Source organism: Ceratotherium simum, chromosome 9 (genome assembly GCF_057802395.1).
Source record: "Ceratotherium simum simum isolate JZ-2026a chromosome 9, ASM5780239v1, whole genome shotgun sequence".
Classification (NCBI taxonomy): domain Eukaryota; kingdom Metazoa; phylum Chordata; class Mammalia; order Perissodactyla; family Rhinocerotidae; genus Ceratotherium; species Ceratotherium simum.
In genome coordinates, this window is record NC_141908.1 from 50252180 (window position 1) to 50278403 (window position 26224).

The 26224-nt window shown below is 40.2% G+C and overlaps 1 protein-coding gene across 1 annotated transcript in view; it reads left to right on the forward strand.

Annotated features, from left to right (window-relative positions):
• MYO3B (myosin IIIB) overlaps window positions 1-26224 on the forward strand; it is a 429858-nt gene that overhangs the window by 184409 nt on the left and 219225 nt on the right. The window contains exons 10-11 of the mRNA XM_087434928.1: window positions 13786-13941; window positions 25303-25399. Of these exons, the coding sequence (XP_087291054.1) occupies window positions 13786-13941; window positions 25303-25399 (253 nt within the window). The remainder of the gene's footprint in view (window positions 1-13785; window positions 13942-25302; window positions 25400-26224) is intronic.

The following is a 26224-nucleotide window of genomic DNA, read 5'->3' on the forward strand; positions in this document are numbered from 1 at the left end:
GTGCTGGCTCCAGCATATCACTGTTGGTTTGGGATAGACAGGCTTTTCTCCATGGTCTTCATAATACATTTAATTTTTGACAATAAAACAAAAATTAGAAAAACCAAACAGATTCTCTACACTTTTCTTCTCTAACTGAAACCATAGGGAATTTGCTGGGAAAAAAGGAGTTGGTGGCATTCTGTTATCAGAGTATTTATCATATGGTTATGGAAGTCTAGTAATGGATGGTCCTTGCTAGCAAAGCCAGATCAATACAGAGATAAATGTCCTCAGCACACTAGAATTTATATCATCCACATGATAATTGACCACTGTGTCATACGTTTCATCCTTCATCTCATTATCTGATATAACAAGCAGGAAGTCTAATATATATGTGATTTATTAATGCACACTAGCGTGAAACCCACTGCCCATCTAACCTGTTACCTGTCCATGGCAACATAGTATACAGTTGTCTACCTCCAGTAATAGGATCCCACAGAGAGGATCAACCACCTTTTTATATACTAGACCTCTCCTGTTAGAACAGATCGGAGAAGTGCCTGAGCTAGCATTACTCACTATCTTCCTTTCACTTCTCCCTTCCTCCCAGTTGTGTGTTCCTACTCCTTTTTTTCTTTTTTTTCAGAGACAAGCGGCTTGTTCTAGAGTGGGGCGGGTGGGTAAATGGTCCTGAAAAAGCCTTTCATGTCACTGATGTGCTGCTATGAGTATATTTGGTGATGCATTCATTCCATATCACCTATCCGTGCATTTCAGAGTTACAGTGGCTTAAAGCACAGGACACATCCCAGTACCAGAGCAGGGAAGTGGAGTGTTCCCTGGAGAGAGAGAGAGTAGGGAAAAGGAAAAAGGAAAGCAGAAAGCTAACCATTTAGAAACCTGTGCATAGACCTGGTTCACTAGCAGGGAGTGGGAGCTATCCCAACCCCCAGCTCCTTTCTCTCTCAACCCCCTGGGAACATTTGTTGTCTGCAATGTCTGTGCTTTGCTTTGTAAGGGTTAATCAGAGGGCCTATTATTCAGCAAATTAAAGGCTTGGCTGCCTCAGAGTTCCTTTTAGAAAGGATTAGGGTCTCTGATGAGGCTTTGATATAATAGATGGAGCTGCTCTGCTTCTTCATGTTAATGGAGGAGCGTTAAGGACTCCCCAGGCTCTCTTTGGCAGTTGGTGTCTTTACTCATTCTCTTGCCTAAAAAGAAATATTTTATCTTATGAAAATTTAGTGCTTGAACAAGGCACTGGATTGACATCCCTAGGGGACGAAGTGTTCATTTCTTCGTCTAAAGGCACAGAGGCATAGCACTAACTGGCTTCCTTGGGTGGCTACTTCCTTGGAGAGAACCATCTCTGCAAAAAGCAGCAGAAGCAATCATTTGTGCCTTGTGGTCACTGCCCTTGGCAGCTTTTTTTTGCTCAGAGTTGGGCAGAGGGATGGCAGGTAACAGGCGTGGTGGTGGTTTGTGTCCTCAGGAACATGAGCCAAGGCAGCTAATAACTGTGCAAAATCCTGCTTTGCAGAAGACATTTACAACTACTTATTATCTGATGATATTTTCTCCAGGCTTTTCAGTAGTGGTTAGGTTGTTAATGAAAACTTGGCTTAGCTTATTTTCCCTAATTTGATTTCATACCATCAATAATCATATAATTGGCAATCAGCCAGAGATGTGTTTAGTCAATTTAAGTCTTTACCAAAAGAACACACATTAACGGATGGGTGCTAAACACAGGCAAACACAATGCCAGCAAGACTATTGAAGCTCTAGACTGTTATCTTTCCTCTCAATCTAATCCTCCTCCCACCTCCATCTCCACTGTGTGCTATGGCCTGAAGTCTTAGTTGGAATCATTACTGTCATCATTTAAGAGGCAAATTTGACTGTCCTATTGTTTCCATGCCCACTTGTGTGATGCTCCAGTCCTCTTCCCACCCTCCCCCAACCCCCACCTGTGGGATTGAGTTGCTCCTTCCTTTGAGTTGCTTTTGATTCATAAGAGAAACTTTTTCAGCAATCTTCTTTCCACTCTTTGCAATGAACAGCACACAGTAGCTTGGCACCCCATCTTCCCTTGATGGATGCCAGCGTCTGGGCACTACATTCAGCATATTAGGAATCAAGGGACCTGACTTTATAAAATTTCACTAAGTTGCTGGTAAGTTTAGCCCTGGATTAAGATCAGAGCTCTGTTCCTCCTTGAATCGCCCACTCAGGGAGAATTTTTTTTGCTAGCTGGTTCTTTGATAGAAGATGTCAGTTGGGCTTGAAGATTGTTATAAGAAACAGCCTGTGAAACTCATGGCCGTGTTTACTGGAGGGAAATAGTATTCATTACATTATATGGAGTCATTTCTATGAAAACCCAGGAAATCTATATATCTCTAGTCTCCTTACCAATCAACATAACCATCATCATCATCATATTATCATAATTCTCAAAGCAGGTCTGTTTTTATATTATGGATTTTAAGAAATATAAAACACACTGTATTTGCCCCTTCACATTGGCTGCTAAGGAGCCCAGAGCCAAATTTGTGGCCACCTCTAACAAAGTAATTTATTTGGTATTCTAATTTCTAGTTTTTTCCCTAATTTCTCCTTTGTTTCATTTTTCTCTTCTGCTTTTAATTATTTTTTATCTTACCTTATTGCACATACATTTATTTATTTAAGCACGTGTTGTTGTAAGATGCCTTAAATTATTTCTAGAACAAAATGAAGTACTAAAAATCAATTGCATACACAGATGGTAGGAATGTAAGATGATGCAGCCACTTTGGAAAACAGTCTTGTAATTCCTCAAAAGGTTAAACATAAAGTTACCATATGATCCAGCAATTCTACTGCTAGGTATATACACCCAGGAGAAATGAAAACATATGGCCACATAAACACTTGTACACAAATGTTAATAGCAGCATTATTCAAATAACTTAAAAGTGGAAACAACCCAAATGCCCATCAACTGATGAATGGATAAACAAAATGTGGTACATGAGTATGATGGAGCATTATTTAGCATAAAAAAGGAATGAAGTATTGATACATGCTACAGCATGGATGAACTTTGGAAACATTATGCTGAGTGACAAATCCAGTCACAAAAGACCACACATCTTATATGAAATGTCCAGATTAGGCAAATCCATAGAAGCAGAAAGTAGATTTGTAGTTGCCTGGGACTGAGGAGGTTGAGGGGAAATGGGGAGTGACTGCTAATGGATACAGACTTTCCTTTGGGGGTGATGAAAATGTTCTAAAAATTGATTATGGTAATGGTTGTACAGCTGTATGAATATACTAAAACTCTTTTAATTGTATACTTTAAGCGAGTGAACTGTATGGTATGTGAATTATTTCTCATTAAAGCTGTTATAAAAGTCATTTGCAGTAATTAATCAACTGTAAATTTTATGGAGTAGTTTTTGCTGGCTTTCTTACACTTTTAATTTTCACTTTGTGCCAGACATGCACACTGCAGTTAAACCCGCTTATTTTCAGCAGAATCTACAGACTTGTTTGGGATTGTGAGTCTCCAAGAGTAGGGATGGCCTTCTCCATAGGATGCAAATTCCCTCTACATTATCTAGTTCAGTACCTTCGGTCTACTAAGCAAACCCTGTGGTTGTTCAGCAGCAAGTTCCAAGCCTGTGGGCGTAAATGCTGTCATTCTATTTCCGCTCCTCCTTGTCTTTGCATACCCTATCTCCTCTCCCTTGTCGTCTTATTCTACCTGGTAGTGAAAATAAATGAGCAAAAGTGGTCAGAGAAGTAAGAGAATAGCTAAGAGACATAGCATCACTCCAGGCTAGGAAAGAGAATATTTCAAGAAGGTGAGGCAGGTCATTGGTGGCCATCAGTGAACAGAGAGGTTGAGTAGAATGAGAACTAAAAAGAGATCACTGAATTGGTAACTTAAAGGCCTTTAATTTCCACTGAGAGAGATTATAGTTGGGTAGTGAAGGTAAAAGGCAAATTGTTAAGTTCACAGAGATTTAGCTACAGGTCCATCCATTAAATTTAAGTTGGCCTAAGATTCCACAGGTGGTCCCCTCTTTTTTCTTTCTACACTTTTGACTTGTCTTCAAGTTTCACAGCTCCAACCATCACCTTTCCCTTCCCATTTTCTTAAGTCAGACTGTATGCTTCCTAAATGGATCCTCTCCCTCTGTCCCTCGAATTTGCCCTCTCACGTGGTGCCAGTTTGTTTTCTAAAGCAAAGATCTAATTTTGTTATCTCCCCGCTCAAAAAAGCCTGTTCAATGTGGCTAAGAAAGAAAACCCAAGCTCACTGACATGGCCCTTTGTTCTGACTAAGATGTTCCTGGCCAGATTCTCACCCCCATCTCTACTACAGTTGCATTATTTTGTTCCCCATTTGAGCCATACGTTATACCAAAGGACTTCCATTCCTACTGTACTCTCCACTTGGAATGCTCCTCCTCTGCACTTCCTGTCAATATCCCTTTCATCCTTTAAGACCCAAGTGTCATCTCTCATGTGAGACACTTGTTCCCCTAGCTATAATTGTTTACTTCATCTGAGCTACTCTAGTGCTTATACTTTTCAGCCTTGAATTATTATGTCCGTTTCTATTCTGCTACTTGTTTCTAAATTCCGTGAAAGCTAACGTCTTACTCTTACTCCAGGCATCTTTCTCCCGCGTGCTTGGTGGAGTGCCATTCACAGTAAATACCTAGTAAGTGTTTGAACGAATCAATGAATACAATGCCACCTTGTTCTCTAAATATTTCACATATGTAAGTTTGGTATTACCCCAGAAGATAAGTCTGTAACAGATGCATATAATATCTTTTGTTTATTTTGCCCTCTCCTAGCCCCCAGCCCAGTCCTGGGGTAGTCCTGAGCATGTAACAGTCATGCACTATGGAACTGGTTGTTCATTTCTCACAGGGGATGGCTGGGTACTGTCCATTGCTTCCCCCTGTAGGGAAAAAAATGCATACAAATGAGAATTATGGATTTAATTCCGGTCAGCATGGCAAGTAGGATCAAGGGAAGGATTAGAATTCACATATCCCCTGGCACTTAAGCCTGGACCAAGAAGCAGACTATAACTGTTTGTCAAAATGGAAATTGACTTTTGAATCAAAGAAATTAGCCAGACATTCAAAAACAGGAGTACCCGAAGGCATGAACTTGAAAATGTGGAAGTTTTTTGCTTTTGCTGAATTGTCAGACTCTAAAAGCGCCCCTTCTCCCAGAACTTTGAAAGTTCTGATCAGGACATCTATCGAACAGTAATTTTTTCCTTAGTGGTGGTAATCACATTATTATTGAAGTCTAACTCAAGGAGCCATTGCACATTATCATTTCTTTTTATAGCATACATCCTGCTTGGAATAGGGTATACCATGGCTGCCTTCCTCCAGTGGACTGACTAACTGTGTCCCCACTCTCTAGTACAGTGGCTAACCCATATAGCTGGCATTTGTTGAGTGCTCACTATGTACCAGGCACTATACATGGATTATCTCATTTACTCCCCACAGTGATATTATTACCAATTTACAGATGAAGAAACTAAGGCTCATAGAATTGAATTAACTTGCATATCTTCACATATCTATAAGAAGTAGAGTTAGGTTTGACCCCAGTCCCTGGCTTTTAACCCCAGTACTAGGCACCAAACATTTTTTTTAAATGAATGAGTACATGCGTCATGCTTGGGAGAATAATGGATTTGGCGATTCAGTATGTTGTTATTTAAATAAATCAACAGACTATTTTAAATATTTAAGATTAATAATATATAGTTATATATTATATATGTTATATGAATCTATATTAATTAATAATTAACGTAAAGATTAATATTTTAAAAAAATGGACTTGCCAACATCTAGATTATTTTGCCCTGACTCACCCACCTTTTCCATAACCACTTCCTTCTGGGTTCAGCCATCATTTCTCTCTTTGCTTGCTCCTCATCTTCCTGGGCTGCTTCAAACAAATATTTCCTTAATTTCTACCTGAAGCAAAGACCTCTAAAGGAAGCCAAGGCCCACGCCTGGTTTGCTGGCTGAGTCTAGGGCTGACCTGTGGCCAACCTCAGCCCCTCGCAGAGGCCCAAGAGGCAGTGGCTTGGCTGCTGCAGGCGAGACCCGGCAGCACCTGCAGCAGCAGCCAGTACCCAGATCTTTGGGCAGCGGCAGCAGTGTAGCCTGAGAGATGAAGCCATCCCAGGATTCCCAGCGCCCAGGGATCACGCCTTCCCCAACCCTTTGAACCAGAGGGTGGGATTTGACAGTTAACAGTCCAATAACCATCCAATAAACTAGTTGCTGGGGCTGTGTCATGAAGTAATGGTTCATTTTTCTGTGGTGCCCTGACTGAACCACATGGTTGGAGTTGCCTGAAGAAATATCTGTTTAATTGCAAGTGCTTTTCCCAACTAAGGAAGAAAGAAACAAAAAAAACAAAGAGGATCGAGAGGGTGGTGACTTGGGGACACTGGTTACAGTCCTTAAAACTGCTTTAATCCTAGGACACAAAAATTAGAATTTTTCTTGGCTATGGCATGTCCAGTGGAGGGCATGCTCATCCGCAGTCTTCTGCCACTGCTGTATGACACTTTGAAAGCACAGATTAAACAAAAGAAGTATCAATAATGTTAATAATAAAACCACCGCCTCCAACTGTGCGTTCCGTTGGCTTTTCCTTGGACAGCTTCTGTGTCACCTGAGCGCCATCTAGACTCGCTCCTCAGGTCTGGCCTTGTTCCACTTGGCCTTTCTTCTCATTTCACCTCCTTACTCAGCACTTTTATACCTTCCTCCTCCTCCCAGACTAATTCTGCCCGCTGTCCATGCTACACTCTTCTTCCCTTGGCCCCTCCCAGCTGTGGCCCCCAGCCTGTCCCCCAGACAAACAGTGCTCGAGGATCTAGAATTTTTGTTACCACATCACCTTTCCTAAGAACACAATGAGTTAGTCTGGGCTTTTCTAATTATTTACTATTGATCATGGGATCAGAGACGTAAGGGTAAAGTGGAGAGGTACTTGTGTTCACAGATGTCACACAAGCTGCAACCCTGGGTCATTACGGGGTTACACATTGCAGCCCTCTGTCTTAGGGGGCCCTGCAGTCCTGAGCACTGTTTTTGCACAGGACTCTCTCCTACTACAGTGGTGCACGTTCCTTAACTCCAGAGGGAGATTCTGTCCTATCTGCTCTTAGATTTTATCTTTTGGTTTCAAACCACCCTATACTTTTTCTCTGGTCACCTTCTTTGAGTCTTCTCTGGGTGAGAAAAGTTGGTTCTTCTCTGTCCCCAGCCTGAGGCTCCAGGAAACGCAATGTTCTTCCCTTTCGGTTTCCTTCCTAGGTTCTCCTGAGCTCGCTCTAGACCTTCAGTCCTGTCGGCTTTGTCTAACGGTTGGGCTGACTTGCTGATCTTTCTAATCCTGCATCTGGATTCTCCTCAGCTTGGTATCTCAGGCAAGATGGCAGCTGCCCTGTTGTCCTGTAGTGCTGCAGTCTCTCTCCGACATTGCCACACAGAATCTGTGCCCATTACCTACTTCAAAAGGAGACAGAGCTTCTGGTTCTAAAACCCTCTGCCCTACCTTCTGAGGGCTTTTTTTCTTTTAGCGAACACTGACTGTTTCTCTCTGATTGATAACCACAGACCTGCCTCGATGAGTGAAGTGCTGCTGGTTCTCACTTATCTGTCTCAGGTTAGGACCCCACTTTCCCACCCTAGGTGTGAACTTAGCATGCAATTCAGTTCTCACCAGTGACACTTTAAAACACCACCACATGCAAAATTTGTCAACTTCATGAAAACTGAAATTCAGTTAAATATGCCACCAAATGGGGAGGTGATGCTTCACTACAATTACATATGCAATATCAAGTTTCTCAGCCTGCCTACTTTGGAGGCATTAGTCATCTTGGGAAAATGTCTGTGTTTGTCATAATCCTGTCTTCCAGAATGGAAATTTCCTTCCAAGACAGAGCACCATGGGCTCCAATATTTAACCTATGGTTAGTGTACCCTCTGGAGGATTTTCTCCTCTTGATGCAGCAGACTCTTTGTCCCTCAGACTTCTGTCTGATGATGATAGGAACCACAGGGCAGCATGATGCATCACGGGACGGGGAAATGTTTGCTCAGATCAAAAACGTTTAGATATTCTGTACCTACGCAAACACTTCACAATCTAAGGAGCAAACCCACAAGAAAACAGCATAAAGCATAAAAGACAGAGTATTAAGAAAGAAATGAGAAGAGACATAAATCCCAACTTTTGGTCTAGTTTTGCCCCATTGTGTGGAACAACATTGCTCACCCTCCTGCTTTTCTCACCAAGTTCACAAGTATTTTTAGTTCTTGACTTTTCAGCTGCTCTTTATCAAGTGTGTTTTATTCATTGGTAAACATCCGTCTGTGACTCTTGATAAATAGCTCTCCCTTGCAGGCATCTGATTTTTTTGGTTATGAAATGGCAGTTTACAGTGACAAGGCAGCTGTGTCTTGACAGCATTATCCTTTGGGAGCGGAAAGAGCACCGGCACCGCCAGCTCCAGAGCCCAACACGGAAGCCCAACCTTGTTTCTTTTTAAGAAATGCCTCCTTTTTGCCTGTTTCTGGCAGAAGCCAGGCTGAGAGATGGCAGTAAATGGCTGCAACAACCTGTGTTTAATGTGGTGACACTAATGAATTCTGAGAATTAATCTTCAGCCAAGAAAGCATGATGGAAGGTACTAGAATTTCAAATTAGGTAATGGATTGATTTCCTTCAAGGCAAGCATTTGCCTCCTTTTTCTTCTGGTGGACTTTCTATCATATTCAAACCACCCACCATGGCCTTGTAAATTCAGATAATACATCTCACTGTAGTTTTAAACGTTTTATTCTTTTGTTTTGCTTTGTCTCGTAGCACAGAGATAACCACACCTAAATCCAGATTTTAAAAAATGATTTTAAAAAACCTGGGAATGAAAGAAAGAATTACTTATGACCTTGGAAAAAAGTAGTATCCTTAAAATTAGTCCTTGTTCCATTTCTTTTTTCCAGAATAAAAGACTCTGGGAAGAACTAAGCTTTGGGCATGTGTTGCCCCAGTTTGAGACTCTGTCCTCTGTAGAAACAACAGCCTACTCCAACGTGTTGGTGACAGTTAGGGGATCTGTGTGTCTCCCTCAGTCAGCTGAGATGAGGACTCTGCCGCCCATTCCAAAAGCCTAGTACTGATTTCTCACAACAGTGCTTCTAAGGAGGTCATTTGCAGGGCCCTGGTTCCATCGACACAAAAAAGGGTTTGTGGCCAAGTAAGTTTGGAAACATAGACCTAAACAAAATTAAGCTGTTTTCTTTACCCCCATACTTCTAAGAACATTTACTATGCTCACATGCATTATGAAACTCCAGATGAGGTTTAGAGAATCACCAATCTTTCCCAAACCTTTTTGACCAGGACACTAATTTCTCTTTTCAATAGAATGTCTTATGCGTCTAGCATTTCACTCAACTCACCTCACACTGGCTGGCCCTCATTTCCCATACAGAGGTCAACATTTTATGCAGTCGCTTGTTAAAAACTGCTCAGGGGCTGATCTGGTGGTGTAGTGGTTAAGTTTGCACGCTCCGCTTTGGCAGCCTAGGGTTCGCAGGTTTGGATCCTGGGTGCAGACCTACGCACATGGTGTGGCAGGTGTCCCACATGTAAAGTAGAGGAAGATGGGCAGGATGTTAGCCCAGGGCTAATCTTCCTCAGCAAAAAGAGGAGAATTGGCAACAAATGTTAGCTCAGGGCTAATCTTCCTCACCAAAAAAACCCAAAAAAGAAAAAACTGCTCAATCCCCAGCTGGGGGAAAATATTTGACATCTGGAATTTGCAATTCCTGGTTTAATAAACAATCCTGAAATGAATACACCCATATTATAACTTCCTTAGTTTTCCATGCGTGTTCTCCAAATCAGTTTGAAAGAGTCTATCTTGCTTTTAAAAGGGACACAGAGGCTGTCAGGAGTTCTTATGGATTCCGGCAGTCAATTCTATCTTAATCCACTAAATCCCTGCCTGGAAGGAGAATAAGATGGAAACGATGAGCTGACAAATTTAAACAGTATGAGTTTTGGGCACCAAATTGCAAAATCTTAAGCAATAAAGAATATACCCTAGTTAAAGTTGGTAAAAGGACTAAAGCAAAGAATTGTTCTTAGGCATTCAAAGGAGGCAGCTTAGGAGGTGAAGGTTAGTGAATGTTCTTGTGGCCTCCTGAGTTCCTGGCTACACAGCTTGCCTAGTCCAGCTTCTTGCAGTGCTGATCCAGTTTCCCAACCTTGAAATGCCTTCTACCTCTTCTTCACCAATCGAGTTCAATTTAGTTCCAAAACTTCTCCCTAGCCCAGCTCAGTTCTCGCCAGCTCCACTAAGTCTTCCCTGACTAGATTGCCCCCTCCTACACAGCCTAGTATTGTTCTGTACGTTGCATCTATGCCATTTTTAACAACACATTGCAGAGAAGAAGTGGTTCTCCTGTGGGACTTGGGGAATTGGCCTCATCACTGTCAGGACTTGACCTCGATTTCCTCACCTCATGAAAGAGGGGTTAGAATAGAAAATCTTGATCCCTTAGCTCCGAAACCTTATGCTTTTGTGTGATTATTTTTTATCCTAGATATATAAGCAAACACTGGCTTTTGCTATTTCCTATGTTTCTCTTACCCTTCTGTCTTACCAATTAGACTGTAGATCCTTGTGGAAAAGGGTCAGAATTTTATATGAATTAATTTATTTTGGCTAATTCTGGTGCTGTGTAATAAATGTTTGCTGAACAAATGAAATGGTATAATTCCAATGACCTGGTATCTAGTAATGCATGACTTGCAGCCATATCTGCTCCTAAGGTAGAACTTTCCTCTATTTATCAATAAAATAATAATTCCATTTCAGTCTGGCTCTTTGATCCCCATGAGAAAAAACTATGCAAGAGTGTTTTAGAATGAGGTTATACCCTCAAGGTCTTCATGCCCTTCTCCTAAAAATCCTCTAATGCAGTTGGATATGTCACAACTCTGCTTAGCATTCTTCCCATGTGCACTCAGTTTCAGTTTTGCTGATCCAGTCATATGACATTCAACCCACTCAGGTCTTACCGAGATAACTAACAAATCCTCTCGATCATTGCTTCCAGAGATTAGAATGCCTACCATCTTCATTTTTTGGATCCTCAAGAGACAACAGATTCACTTGTTAGTTTCTTCCTTGTCTGCTTGTCTCAGTTTATTATTTAGTCACTATTTCCCTTACTCCCTCTGTGATCTAGAGAGAGAGACGCTCTCCAAAATACCAAATGATCTTGCAATCTTGTTGGTAGCCTTGCTCCTCCACTGGATGCCAAAATTATGAAACAAGATACAGCACCTTCAATTGCATCCCTAGGCTCCAGCAGAGACCTATTTTCATAAGTCTGGAGTATAGGTTTCCTGGTCCCTCTCAAATCCTATCCAGGGAACTTTAATTACTAAAGTACCAGAAGGACCTTGTTTTCAGGCCTTACCGGGAACACTGTCCCAAGGCATCTCTCCCGAGGAGGAAGGTAGAGGCAGCCCACTTTCCCATTTACATGCTATGTATTTTCCATTAATTGTCACTGCTCGCACCTTCAGTCTCAGCCCCCTGAGTTTCCTCATTTGAAGTATTGGCCCTAGTCAACAGGCAGTTGAGGGTTACCCCTGGTGTCTTTGCTCTTTCTTCCTTTTTTCAATGAGTACCTACAGTAGTCAGATGAAACTTCGACAGCTAATGCAGAAAGAAAGCAGGAAAAAAGAAAAAAAAAAAAGAAGGGAAAAATATAAGGTGGGGAAACCTATTAAGAAATCGCTCTCCCCTTATTTGGGGATATACTTGGCATGTATATACTTGGTATGCCTATTTGGTGATAAGAGACAGACATAATATGATCTGCCCAAGACCACTGGACAGTCTTAGCTATGGGACCTAGCGGTTCCTGGACTGTGGTCCTACCCATGCCCTCTGAGGCTCCGGGCAGTGTGTGAAGTCACCATGTCCATCATCAGTAGGAACTTTCAGTAGACATGGACTATTTTTATTTTAGCAGTTTTTGTACACCTTCCCTCAAGCCAAGAGGACTGGCCCATAAACCTGTATTATTGACCATATAACTACAAAGAGGTTCCTTTTTTTGCAGATGCTTAGGGAAACATTAGTGTTTATTCTCCTTGGATAGTAATGTACACATATACAGATGAATATACATGGAATCCAGGGAAGATTGCTGAGGTAAACACATGAACATAGTATTTTTTTAAGCACGTGCACTGATTTTTTATTTTTGGTAGGAAAAATAATAAATTATACAAAAGACCGTGGAACCCAGAAAATTCAAATGATTGATTTCTTTCCATGGCAAGGCAGAGGTGGTATTTATAGATGTGCAGGCAACAGAATGGAGATAATCTAGGTTCTTTTGGCTTTTCTAGCTGAAAGCTGCAGTTCCAATAGATAGGAAATGCCTTGAATCAATTCTAAAACGGACTGACTGGGAAATTTACCAAACATCTTTTCAAGACTAGAAGGTGAGGGATGTGAAGGTGGTCTGAAATGAAAACTGCAAAGGTTAAAGCCTTTTTGTAAATCCAACAGTTGAGGATTGTTTTAGGAACTCGGCTTCAATATTTTGAAAAGATGCTCAAGGTGAGGCTGAACTTTTTACCATTTGTCAGTGCATTTCATTATTTAAAATATGTTGTGTTTTAGATGTTGCTGGCATGTCTCTATTGGGAAAACTGGAAACATTTATTTCATGGAGTGGGCAGAATGGCATCCAGTATTTATCGTAAGCCTCCAGTGTGAGCTTAAGACTGATAGCTTAAAAGGGCAGATGTTGAAATTTCTTCCTCCGTCAAGGGCAGCTACTCAGAATGGAAATGTGATGGTAATTGGAGGGATATTCATCAGATTCAATTTCACTAGAAATTTCCTTGTGTCAGAATCATCTTGAGTAACGCAGAGCATACAGCAAAATGTACTAAATCGTTGTTTTCTTTGAAAAGGGCATGGAATCTGAAACAGAAAGTGGTTACACCAGTGCGGTTTTAACCAATTAACCACAGAGGAGTTTAAATGCAGCCCATTTTTACCATTTTGAATGGACTTTTTGTTCCCTGTTTGCATAATTCCATTCCAATTCATCTGAATTATATTGTAGTCACTTCCTGTTCTGAGGTTTTTCTGCGTCTTCAGAAGACATTAGAAATCAGGGTGTTGAAGTTTCTCTGTTAAGGTTTCTTTGTGATTAGTTTCTTTCCTTGCAAACTCCTAAATGCATTTGCTCCACCACCAAATAGTGGATATTTCATATATTAGGATTTCATCTAAGCGATAGTATGTAATTTTATATACTTCTAAAATAAAGTATATAGACTCACCAACTGGACTCCGTAGTAAACATTTTTCTGTAATGAAAATTCAGACAGAAAATTGTCTGAGCAGTCTATTTTTTCAGTGTTTTGAGTACTTCAAATTAAATTAATGGCAAAAAATGATTGTGTTTTCAATATGTACTTATAACAAACTAAAATAGATATCTGATGTTTCAATTAATTCAACTAGTAGAGAATTTTTTTCCTATGTTCTGGTATATAGGAATAAAGAATGAGCTATGTAAGGTTGGTGATTAGGTTTTATAAATGAGCTTTTTCACCTCCCCTCTCTCATATTCACGGGGCAACCAGTGTCTAAGATTGTACTTTGGATTGTTTGTTGATTTTTGCTAACAGGTGTCTTATTAAGGATTTTGAAAAGCGGCCTTCCGTCACACACCTCCTCGACCACCCATTTATTAAAGGAGTCCACGGGAAGGTTTTGTTTCTGCAAAAACAGCTGGCCAAGGTCCTCCAAGACCAGAAGCACCTAAACCCTGTTGTTAAAACCAGGTATGGTACTTGACGTCTTCCTGCTTTCTCTCTCTGGTTATTTATAAAAAATGGCATGTCATGTGTTCTGATTTGCCCAGCATTATTACTGGCAATTATCACATCTCTGCATTTTTGAGAGTTTCATTTACATGACATTAAGTACACCAAGCCCAGCGGATGAGAGCAGGAGAGCTTCAGAAACAAGCTGCCCGTTTGTGTCCTTGTGGCTAATTTCTCTCAGCCGTGGCTGAAATCTCACTCTGTGTTCAGTTAGCTCTAGTTAACAAACAACAAATATATATATATTTATATTTACTATAAACGTGGATTTTTTATTTTCATTTTTACCAATAAAGGTAACTGTATGAAAGCAGTCACGGCTGAGATTGTGTGAAAAATCTTTACTTGGCCATTGCAGACTAGAGAGCAGAAATGTAGGCTGTAAAGTGATTTTGGAAAGATTACCAGTTAAATGTTGGAGGCTTTTTCTCTAATGTGCTCTGAGACCGTTTTCTTTAGTTAAAAATTCCTTAGAGGCAATTTAGTATTTTTAAACGACTTTTTTCTAGATATTGTCTAGGCTAGCTAAAGCAACTGTGTTTCTCTCTCCTCCACCTTTTTTTTAAAAAAACAGGTACATTTAAAAAAATAAATGTTTATTTTTAGGGGCAATTGCTTAAAACAGTATTCTGTGGTGGTCTCTAAGAAATAGATCTGTGGTTTATGTCCAGAGGGTGGCAGAATTTCTCTTTAAAAAAATTTTTTTAATGCAAATAAACCTGCTTCCCCAGCTCAGCAATTATTTGGTTTTATAAAACTGGCCAGGATGCCGATAAGCTCTAATCCATTGTTATTAAAAGAACATTGGAAGGACTGGAGGTGAAGAAAATAAAACATCACAAGTCACAAGTTCTGGAAATATTCATGTATTCTACAGAGAACTGTTTACAAATCAAAAAGCATCAGAACTCTTGAGCTGGAGGCGTAGTTTCAAGGTTGACTGTATCTTGTTGATTTTCCCTGCCACCACCAGGTTCCGTTTTGGATACTCAAAACAATTTTTTTCCTACTCTTTGCACTTTTCTACTGCCACTTTTCTATTTCTGTTTCTATGGCTTGCCTACGGGAGTAGTCAAACGCAGAAAATTTTTGTGACTTGGTGCCTTTTTGAAGCAGTAGGAACTTGTGTTTAAGCCCCAGGGAACTGAAATCCCTCTTCTTCCCCCACTTTTGTTCCTATACACCAGCCAGCGCCTCTCTAGCACCCACCTCCACACACTCAGACACACAGCACCACCACCAAAACTGAAGATGAAATAAAATAAAATATAAACCAAGCAAAAAAACAAACCCAGCATTTAAATGCTCTAAGTCGAATCAGGTGTCTCTTCCTTGTCTCTTTTGAAATCTGTTGCAGAACAGTTTCTGAGACTTAGTTTGCAAAGTTACTCAGCTTTTCACACTTGCCCGACTTTGCCTGTCCAGATGTGTGTTCTCTTTTTAAAGACTTTTCTCCTTTTACCATAGAAAATAAGACTCTAGTCTCTCTTACCCACTCTAATTTGTCTTTATCTTTGTTAACTCCTTTGATGTCAAAAGCCTCATGTGGCAAAGGCTTCCTACAGGGTCTTTGTAATCTTCAGTTTCACTCAGGAGTTGGTGTTTCTTTTAACAGTCATTTAAAAAAATACAACCTCACAAATAGGTATCAAAACTTTAAACAGCCACTTCCTTAGGAGGCAGGAAAATTAATTCTAAGGGAAACACAATGCATGTAATTGACACTTAACCTGCCACCTGTCCCACACTATTACTTCCTCTTAGCAACTGGCAAGGAATTGGCTACCTAGGTATTTTTTAAGCCCATCTAGAAAAATTCTCAAATATTATTTGATGCTGGTAATTCAATATATTTAAAGTTATGAGTTTCCAAGTTAAGGTGGAAAAAACAAAGAAAAATTGAGGTGAATGCATAGATGAGTGAGGCAAATACCTAACTTATTTTTTGTACAATTATGGTCACACAGAAGATGATACAATGTAGTGGTTAAAACCACTGGCTCTGCCAGGTTTGAATCCCAGCTCAGTCACTTATGGACAAGTTATTAAATTTTTCTGTTCTGAAGTCTCTTCATCTATAAAATTGGGGTTATTTGGGGGATTGAGTCAATACATAAAAAGTACTTAGAATAGCGTTGATAACAGAGTTAACCTTCAATCAATGTTAGCAATAGTAGTCAAAGTAGTGTACGTGTTCTATTTAATTCAGTCTCCCATTTCTTTTGGCCTTGATCTTTGCAAATTCTATCTCTTGGCCTTAATCTGTGCAAATTCATCTGTATTTACTTACCAAACAACATCATGAAAATAAACAGTACTAAAGTACTTAATGTTAAAAATATCCATTTCTATCTCTTATTTAAAATCTAATTTATTCATTTATTCATTCAAGAGACATTTATATGTGTGTATGTGTCAGGCCATCTGCTGAACAGAAGAACTACAAAGGCACATCAGATACAGTTCCTGATAAAGAGCTAATAGTCCAGTGTGTGAAACAGATAAGAATTACATGAGAACAGCTCAGCATTAGAAGTACCTGGATAGAGGGATGCCTGGGGTACCTTGAGGAGCACCTGGGAAGGGATGACCCCTGGAACTGGTGGGAAGATGGCCCTTGAACTGTCCTGAAGAACAAATAGAAGATAGTCGGGAAGGGAGTTATTCCAGGTAGAGGGGAAAGAATGAGCAATGAGCAAAGGGCAGAGGTGCAGAGGCTGGAGAGAGCTTAGAGGGTTTGGTGAACCATTAGTTGGCATTGCTGGAACCTGGCTTGGGTGGGGGGCGGGCAGTGAACAGGCAGGCAAGGGCCAGGTCATGATGGGCTAAGGAGCTTGGAGTTGTTCCTTAGGCACTCGGGAGCCATAAGAGTTTCAAGCAGGGATGTGCTCCAGGAAGGTCATTCTGATTGCAGTGTGGAGAATGGAATGGAGCTGGGCAAGGCTGGAGCCAGGGAGATGAGTGAGCAGAGTGTGGCAATTGCAAATAGCAAAAGATATTAGGATAGTTATATTGTCAGGACGTAGTGGTGGATTGGTTGAGAGAGATTAGGGAAAGAGAGAAGTGTTGCAGGGTCTACCCAAATTGGGCTTGCCTCCCTGCCCTGGTTCAGACTACAATTAAACAGAAATTGTAAGACAGTAAAAGATAGAGACCAGTCAAAAGACTTTGCTTCCTCTTCATATCCTATCAAATGCAATGTTAAGTACTTCCAGATCTTACTCAAAGCTTCCAGCTTTCTCCCCAGAGTAGGGTTCTTCAATGGTCCAAATAGTCCTGGGCCCCCCAGCTGGAGAGACTTTTTTAGTTTTGAGGCTAATGCAGAGAAATGAGACCTACAACCTACAAGGAATACTGTCTTAATGGTCCTGCAGAGGTAGGGAATGTTCTCTTCACCACTTTAGTGCTTTCCCCAGGGGAGAGAGAAGTTGGTAGTTTGAGGGGGCTGCAGGGAAGAAGACAGGTTCTTAAAGGATGAGTAAACTTAGACAGGTAAGGGGAAGGATCTTATATAGAGGGAGACATTGAAAATAAAGAGAGAGAAGATAATAGAGGAAGCAAGAGGGAGTGGGATCAAGGGCCTAAGAGGAAAGTTAACCTTAGAAAAACCTCTAGTTTGGGAAAGACACAGAGAAGTTAGATGAAGACATCCAGAAAATTTGAGGAGGGTGTGGGGCAGAGGAGGCTATGAGGAAACTCATGTTGAATGGCCTTTATCTTTTCAAAAAACCGAGCAAGGTGGTATCAGAGTTGGGAGTGGGCTGTGGACTCCAGGGAAATGTTAAATCTTTGAAATAGCCACTACGAAGCATATGATAAAGAGTCGATTAAAGGTGGATATAATGATTGCTCAGTAGCACAGAAAATGCAGGTAGAACTTAACTGAATAGCATTCCATTGTAGTGAAGTTAATCAGTGTTTAGGGTAATGCATGTAAAGCATTCAGGAGAGCATTTGGCACTAGAACTTCCCACAAAATGTACCATCATCACCACTGCCTTTCCCATCTATCATCTCTAGCAATTCTTAGCAACAAGGAGTAGGAGTAGAGAAAGCAGATACTGTAGTCTTCTTCAGGCTGGAGACTGGCTTGGATGGACATAATGGGGGGAGAAGGGGACAAGGGAATCAAGGTGAGTAACAGAGTATCCTTGGGGTCTTTTTGGAGTATGGAAGAGAGTGAAGCCAGAAGTGGCTTATTGACTTTGAGTCTGGGTCTGGGTTAGGGGACTGGCAGTTACAATGAAGACAAAGAGCAGATTCAGTGAGAGGGTGGTGAGAAAAGGGATTGTAGAACTGAGATCTTGGGAACTTTTGAGAGATAATTGGGAACTAGTCATGGCTGAACTTGGGGACAGCTTTAGTGGAGCAGAAATATATTTTTAAAAGAGTTGACAAGTTGAGGAACCCTGAGATCAGAATCTGAGAAGAATTAATGAAGTGATTGGTGGGGGCTGGGAAAACCAAAGGCTGATATCAGGGGAAGGGATAGAGAGAAAGGAAATTGGGATTCAAGTGCTGGAGATGATATACAAGGGGGATGTGAAATTTTTAAAAGGGAGAGATCGGTTAGGGAGAACTATGGTTGGGAAAAGACAGAGAGGAGCAGGGAGGATGCCCCCTTCCCCTACCCTCTCACAGTGAGAGGATGGAAGGTGGAGCTGAGGCAATGCATTGTGGGGAATTGGTCCATTTCAGTCATGTTGAGGAGATAAACAAGTATTCAATAACAAGGCTAGGAATCATGGGAGCTTGTTCACTACAGAGCAGAAGCCACACCACGCATGAAGAAGGGCTTGAGTGGTGAGGCCCATCTCACCTCTTCTGGGCCTAAGCATTCTAGCTCTTCTGAGCGGTACAGTTTTTTGGAAAGCCAGACTGTGATCCTTCCCCCTTTCACATTATATATATGAGGTACTTGTGGAGAAGCAACATTGTGTTATTTGATATTTGATACCATTTCCTGATGCTGATTATAGTGTATGAGTGAAACCATTGGAATTTACATTTTTCCAGTAATTTATAATTTTGCCATAGCATATATTCGATTGAGGTATAATAGGGTGGTTATGAATCCAAGGCTTACTCTCTCAAAGGAGGTTAAAAAGCCCAAAAATTCTGTGAATAATAGTTTGGGGCTATGTTTGTACTTAACCTCTCAGGGATGCCTTTAAACAATTTGGCCATTTCCTGTATGTCAGCTTCCATTTCCTTGACCTTCGAAAGGACTTTTTCCCCAAACCAGTTTTGCAAATCCCTGAGTTCATTGATATCATCTGGTATGTTGTGTCACCATTAAAGTTCAGAGAAGTAGACATGAAAACATGTTTTTTTTTATCACTTTACAAGAGTTATGAGAGAAGAGCAAAACCACTGTCTGGAATGTGAATGGAGGCAGGGAAGGCTCTGGGTTGGCTGTGCTGTGACCCACTCCCGCCTTCCAACCTCCTATCGTGGACTCAACTGCAAGCCTCAGTAAAATTACAAGATCCAGCATTTCCTTCCCCTGCTGGCGGCTTAGGACTATCTGAAACTACAAATGTTAAACCCGCAAATGCCAAGGGTCTCCTCTAATTATTACTTGGTAGAAGAATTAAGTTGCTGGTTGTTTTCTGCTCTGTTTAATGGATTTTGCTTCTACCCTTGCAATTTGCCTGAGGTTGATTAAAGCAATGACCTCAGCTTTTCTGATTTCTTTTCAACCTGCAGCAGTGACCTTTAAAAACAGATTTCTCACTGCTTAACTGTCTAGCTTTCCCCAGAAAGCCTTGTTCACTCATTTCCTCTTTTACCTGCAAACATGCTCGTGTGCGTACACACACACACACACTGTATTACGTACACTGATGGGTTCCTGGGCTCCTGTTGTAAATGAATGACTTCTGAAAGGTTACTTCATCAAGTGCTGAAGATGATTGACACATAGGAGGCTAAAGATCCTCGTGTCTTTCTAATAGATAAGAAATAAATCCCTACCCTAATATAGTTTCTGCTTTCTATATATCTGTCTGTCTATAACTGAGTGAATGAATTAATATTTAAAATTCTGCTAGTGTCACTGATTCTTGCTGCCTAGAGAAGGTAGGTGTATCAAGTACTTATGATTGATAAGATGGTGACTTATTGGAATTCTGGCCAAAACTGTGCTTAAATGAAAAAATAGGGAGATACTATAGTGATTTCCACTCAAACAATTCTTCTATTTTTTAATTTATGTATTGTAATGTTTGCTTGATAGATATAAGCTTAAGTTCCAGGTCAAGATAGAGCTCATGTAGTTAAAATTATCTAGGTAGTATCTCTATCCATATTTGACTTTCAGTAGCATGGTGTCATACCTAGGTGGTCTGCCATTGTTGTTCTCATGCTAGGTCCATGATTATGTAGTTATAGTCAAATAAAAGTTTCTCTTTCATCAACTCTATTATCAAAGGGTATACTGAAATGGAAATAAAGATTTGGAACGAATATTCAACATCACTGACTTTGTTGCAGTAGTAGTACTCTATCCCCAATTTTGAGTAACATTTTCTTACTATATGGAATCCATTGAATGTGGTGATAAGGGAGTGGTTCGTCTAATCTATCCAGCTTGTCAATTTGTCCCTGAGCTCTGTCCATGGCCCACAGAAGCCTTTGTTTTAGAGTCTTGAGGACTACCACCTTTGAGCCTGGACCCTCTCCCTGCTCCTTCTCTTCTCGACCCCTTTCTTCTCCACACCCAACAGATTTTACTTCCTTTTGTTTCTGGAATCTGGTGGGAGTGTTAGTCATTCTCCACTCCTTCCATCCACTCTTGGATGGAGGGGAGGACTCTGACCTTGACTGTGGAGGAGTGGAGGTAGAAGTGGCCTTCACAATGGTCCTGCCCCACGATGACCATCTAAAAAACCATCAGACATTTCTCAGTGCAGAATTTAACCTCCCACTAGCACATCATAGTTCAGGGTGAAGGGAAGAATGCATCCTGCCACACCTACATGAAGCTCCTGTGGCCCTATATCGATCTACCTCCGTGGAAGTCACTGCTTCCGCAGGCATAGTTGACAGACAGGAAGAGGCTAAGGGATTAAAGAGTCACTTTTAGACAAAATATATATTTGTCAATATCATTCATAGGGCCAGAAGTTCAAACAAAGAGTCTGCAGGCCCAGTGATGAGATATTAAAAGAGCACTCACACTGAAATGGTTTTAACCATAATGCAGGTGTAGAGATTGAACTATAGTGCAAGAAAGCAGCAGTTCAAGAATTTATTCCATGGGAACAATTCCCCTAATGTCTGAACCAGTTTGATGCCATCTACAGCTCCTTTCCCACTCATGGGCTGGGCCTGAGACATTCCAAAGTATGCCCCCCATCCTCTACCTCTTCTGTGCCCACTGTTGTCTTACCGGAACTTCCAGCCTCTGCCTCTGGCTCTGTCTCACCCACTCTTCAGATCCAGTTCTTACTCTCCACTCACTTCCTTGGACTTGATGTTTCAGACTTTTCCTCGTTCCCACCTTACTTGAGCCAGACACTCAGATACCAGTTCACCCTTTTCCTGATCCCTGAAACCTAAGGCCAACCCTACTCACCACCCCCCACCACCACACTAACCCAAACTCCAGTAACCAACCCAAGCTAGAGCTTTGAGTTTCCTCCTCTCTAACTTTAACCCCCAAAACTCCCTTTGTCTGGGAAGCCAGGGTTGGCAGCCAACATGCTTAAAGCCTGATAAAAACAAATAGGAAATCTAGCAAAAAGCAATGTGGACTTGGCTGGAATTTGAAAATGTCTTCTGAGCCATTAAAACTATAATACCTTATTATATACTCTATTTAATAGAATGCCTTTGCTATTTATCCATCCATTTATCTCTCTCTCCATTTCTCTGAGCTTTGGAATATTCAATCCAAGTACCTTTTAGTTGGAAATCTGTTCTTTTCACATTAAACAAGGAATTTTTCAGCAAAAATTGATAATAGATGCTATTCTCAAGTAAGGCACTAGGTGGAGCATGTGAATTTAAAGGAAATTGAAGTTGGTAGTTACTAGTGACAACAAATCATTTAAAGCGAGAAAACTGTAAAAAATTAAACCAAATTTATTTTGATTAATGTCCACTAAACATAGACAAATATAAAACAGCATAACACTTTTTATAAATATATTTTAAAAAGAGATAAAAATTGGAATAAACAATCTTTTTATCTTCAATAGACCCTTCAAACCCCATAGGCAAAGCAGAAACATGGGGCAGGCAGCAGTTTCAGAAGAACACTAGCTGGGGAAGGCAGAGGAAGGGCTAGCAGATATTGTTTTTCACTGGTTGAGAAAATGAAATGGTCTTTACCAGAGTGACAATTCCTCACATCTGTATCAACTTCCAGATTGCCAGCTTCCATTTGGGGAGCAAATAAGTCTAAGGAATTTGATTGCCTGGAAGCGTGGGAAGAGGTCACACGTTGCTAATAACAGCGGGTAAAGTCTTTTAAAAGTTGTTTGTTGTTTATAAAATCTTATAGGGAGGAGATTTTTATGAGAATCAGACTCTGATTTGCAGACAGTGTCAGCATGATTCCTGGAGGTTGAATCTCTAAGATAGACAGATAGATTGACACACAGACAATCTGCTGCAGGGCTCAGAAGGTAACAGCCTCCATCCCGGCAGTATCACATTGTGTATGTGCACAGTGAGAGTCACAACTTTCGACAAGAGTTTATTTATTTGTGGTATTACAAGTGAAGTTTTGTCAGTGCTTTTATTTTTAGTTGGGTGTAAAAATATCATCCAACAGAAAGCTTGACCTTCCTATATGCAGTTCAGGCTGCCTTTAAGTCCAGGTCAGGAGTTACTGGAGGAAAAAAAATCCCTGGAGAACCCACCATTGATTCAGTGCTATTTTGAATTCTGATTTCTCCAATCTACCTATTACCATTTACTTCTTGGAGTCCCATGCATTCTGTCCGGGGTATTTAGTTGCATTCAGTGGAGTGACAGAATGGAGAGTGCTTACTCCATTTTGACTGGAACCAGATATGTGTATGATTTTCTTAATTCCTGATTTTCTTGTCAAAAGATGTGTAGAATAAATTCTAACTTAGCCTATTTCATACAATTGCAAGATAGGAATTTAGGAAGGAGATAAACTAGTTGAATTTAATATGATGAGAATTTAATTATTTTATAAACAATATATTGTGATATTTTGTTTTGTGATGAACTTCAAGGGAGAAAAATGCTTAGGTTTTATGTGAGGAGGACTTGGCCAGGAATATATACCCTCCTGCTGTCTTATTTAGCAAAGTGGCTAGCTAGAAGCAGGCAGCAGCTCTGAATTTTAAAGTTTATAATTTTAAAATTTAAAAATTTTTAAAAATTTTAAACATTTATATTTCAAACCAATCTGATTTCTCTTTGAGATCACCAATATGTTAGGACAGATGAATAAATTGTTCTTTTTAATTAAAAAAAAGCTTAGTTGATAAATTTGATTTTATTAAGTAAAATTAAGCTTCATATATTTTGGACGTTTATATGAATTAGCAGCAAAACTGGTTCTAGCACTGGAGATGACTAATGCCATGCTTCAAATACCTTTCTTCAAATCTATCAGTGATGGAGATTGGGAAGTAACATTTAATTTAATAGGCAGGAAGTGAAAAAAAGTCTATGATTTCTTTGCCCATTTTCATTGTGTTATATACTCAAGACTCAATATGCAGAGCTGTTGAGTTTGCTTCTTCCTTTTTACCTACTTTTGTGAAATAAGTTTAGCAAGAGATAGAGTGTACATCAGGATGCCATGACTACTACATGGTACTTATAGCAAAACCTTCACTAAAGCCAGATTCTGGGACCTGGCAAGATAGAACCGTATCCTCTAAAGGTGTGATGATGGTGGGCATACAAGGTAACAGGGAAGAACCATGCTTCTCTGCTGGTGAATTTGCAGTACCTTGGAGGACATGTTACACGTGATTTTGTTTAGTTAATGGTATTCTGAGTAAAGTATGGAGTTATGTCGATTGCTGATTCCAAATTATGACGATGACATTAAGAATAGTACTTGGTACATTTTTTCAACCCTTTTGAATTTTTATATCCATGACTATGTTTGCTTTCACAGTCACCTATGAGATAAATAGACCAGTGATGAGTGATTCTATTTATAGATGAAGAAAACTGAGATGCTGGCTGTTAAGGGATTTGCTGAGTGGCCCCCACCATGTTACTCACAACCCTGAAACTAGGACCCAGAGCTCTTAACTTCTAGGCCAATGCTTTCCCCCTACATCACACTGAGTAGTGATAAGTTTATGAAAGGAATTATGGGAAGGCCTCCTTTGACCAAGAATTAATTTTGCACCTCAAATAATGATATTTTAGTACACGAAAGGGGATTGGTATTGATGCCAACCAAGTTTTTTAAATGCCTGGTGAGCAACGCTCCCTAAGAGAAAAATCTTATATATATACACAGGAACACATAAAGATATTGAGTGCTGCTTTGTTTCTAATAGCAAAAAATTTGGATCAGCCTAAATGTTGATCGACATAAGACTAGGTAAATAAATTGGTATATATTTATAATATATAATATGACCCAGTGATTAAGGTGAGTGAAATAAATAAATAAATAAACACACACACACAGAGATATTTTTAAAAAATCATAGTGTTGTGGGCAGGCCTGGTGGTGTAGTGCTTAAGTGCGCATGCTCCGCTTTGGTGGCTTGGGGTTCGCAGGTTCAGATCCCGAATGCGCACCGACGCACCGCTTGTTAAGCCATACTGTGGTGGCGTCCCATATAAAGTAGAGGAAGATGGGCACGGATGTTAGCCCAGGGCCAATCTTCTTCAGCAAAAAGAGGAGGATTGGCATCGGATGTTAGCTCAGGGCTAATCTTTCTTATACACACATAAAAAATTTCTAAAAAAGTTGGAGGTGGTGCTGGTGGTTAGCACAGGGGGACCTCAAGGGAGTTCCCAGTGAGAACTACATGACTGACATGGAAAGGAAAAAATGTGAGGAAGTGCTATGCGTTGGCATTTAAGAAAAGCAGATATAAGTGTTAGCTGGGCCCATTTGGTAATGCTCCCCACTGTGGTAGAAGGGAGGCTTGAGCTCTGGAACTCACCTTACCCCTGCTAGTCCTACAGCACAACAGAGAGAGAGCTTGGAGATCTGGAATGGACTTGCTCTTCCTGTCCCTTTCTCTGAAGTCTCTGAATACGTCATGTGATAAGACAGAGAATGAGTCATTCTCATTGCCTACTTTCTGTTACATTACTTAATATCCTAGCGCTAATATTTTCTGGATAAACTTCTAGGCATGAAAGGATGCATACCGGAAGACCCTATCATGTGGAAGATGCTGAAAAATACTGCCTTGAGGATGATTTGGTCAATCTAGAGGTTCTGGATGAGGTACTAAATATTTAGTATACAATTCTCACTGATGATATTTGTTTCACATGAATGGTCTGACCTTTCTGTTGTGACAATATTCTCCTAAGGTCACTTGAAAATTTAATTGTTTGTATAGCCTTGGAGTTGAAACTCAGGGAGCATTTGGTTGCTTTGACTATGATCCTGTGTTGTATTCATTTATAGTCCCCACAATGTCCTAAATGATGAAGAGAAAAGGATTTGGATTTTTCTAATAAGGTTATTTATATTGTAGGCTTAAATGATGTATTATATTAGCTGAAATTATTTTCTGTTTTAAAAAAAAGTGCAATTTAACCCTTAAATTAAGATAGTTGTTTGTTCTTCATAAAAAGGAGCTTCATTTGGGGAAATAGTAAAGTTAATATAGCTTGAATTCTAAATCTGAAAACTGTCATAATCCCTATTTAAAATATGCATGTTTAATAGAGCTGTTAATTGCACTGGACCTGCTTCTGCAGATTCTAACTCTGGGGACCCTTAACTGCAATGCATGAATCACCAAAGTGTAATACAAAAGTGTTCAATTCTATATTCCCACCACATAAATTTTAAGTGCAAAGCTTTCAGAAATGAAGTTACTATTTTGTCTGTACTGCATCAATAGGAATGGCCTATTAAATCAAATTCTAAATAGGACATTTTGATTGAGTGACACAAGTTTTTCATAATAACAAATAAAGCCTTTGTTGGCTATCTCAATGTCTTTTAGCAAGTCCTAAGTGGGCCTAATTCTTTCAGCATATTCCTATTTTTTTCTTTTCAAGGCAAATATCTACCTTCAGGATGATTAGGTTCATTGTA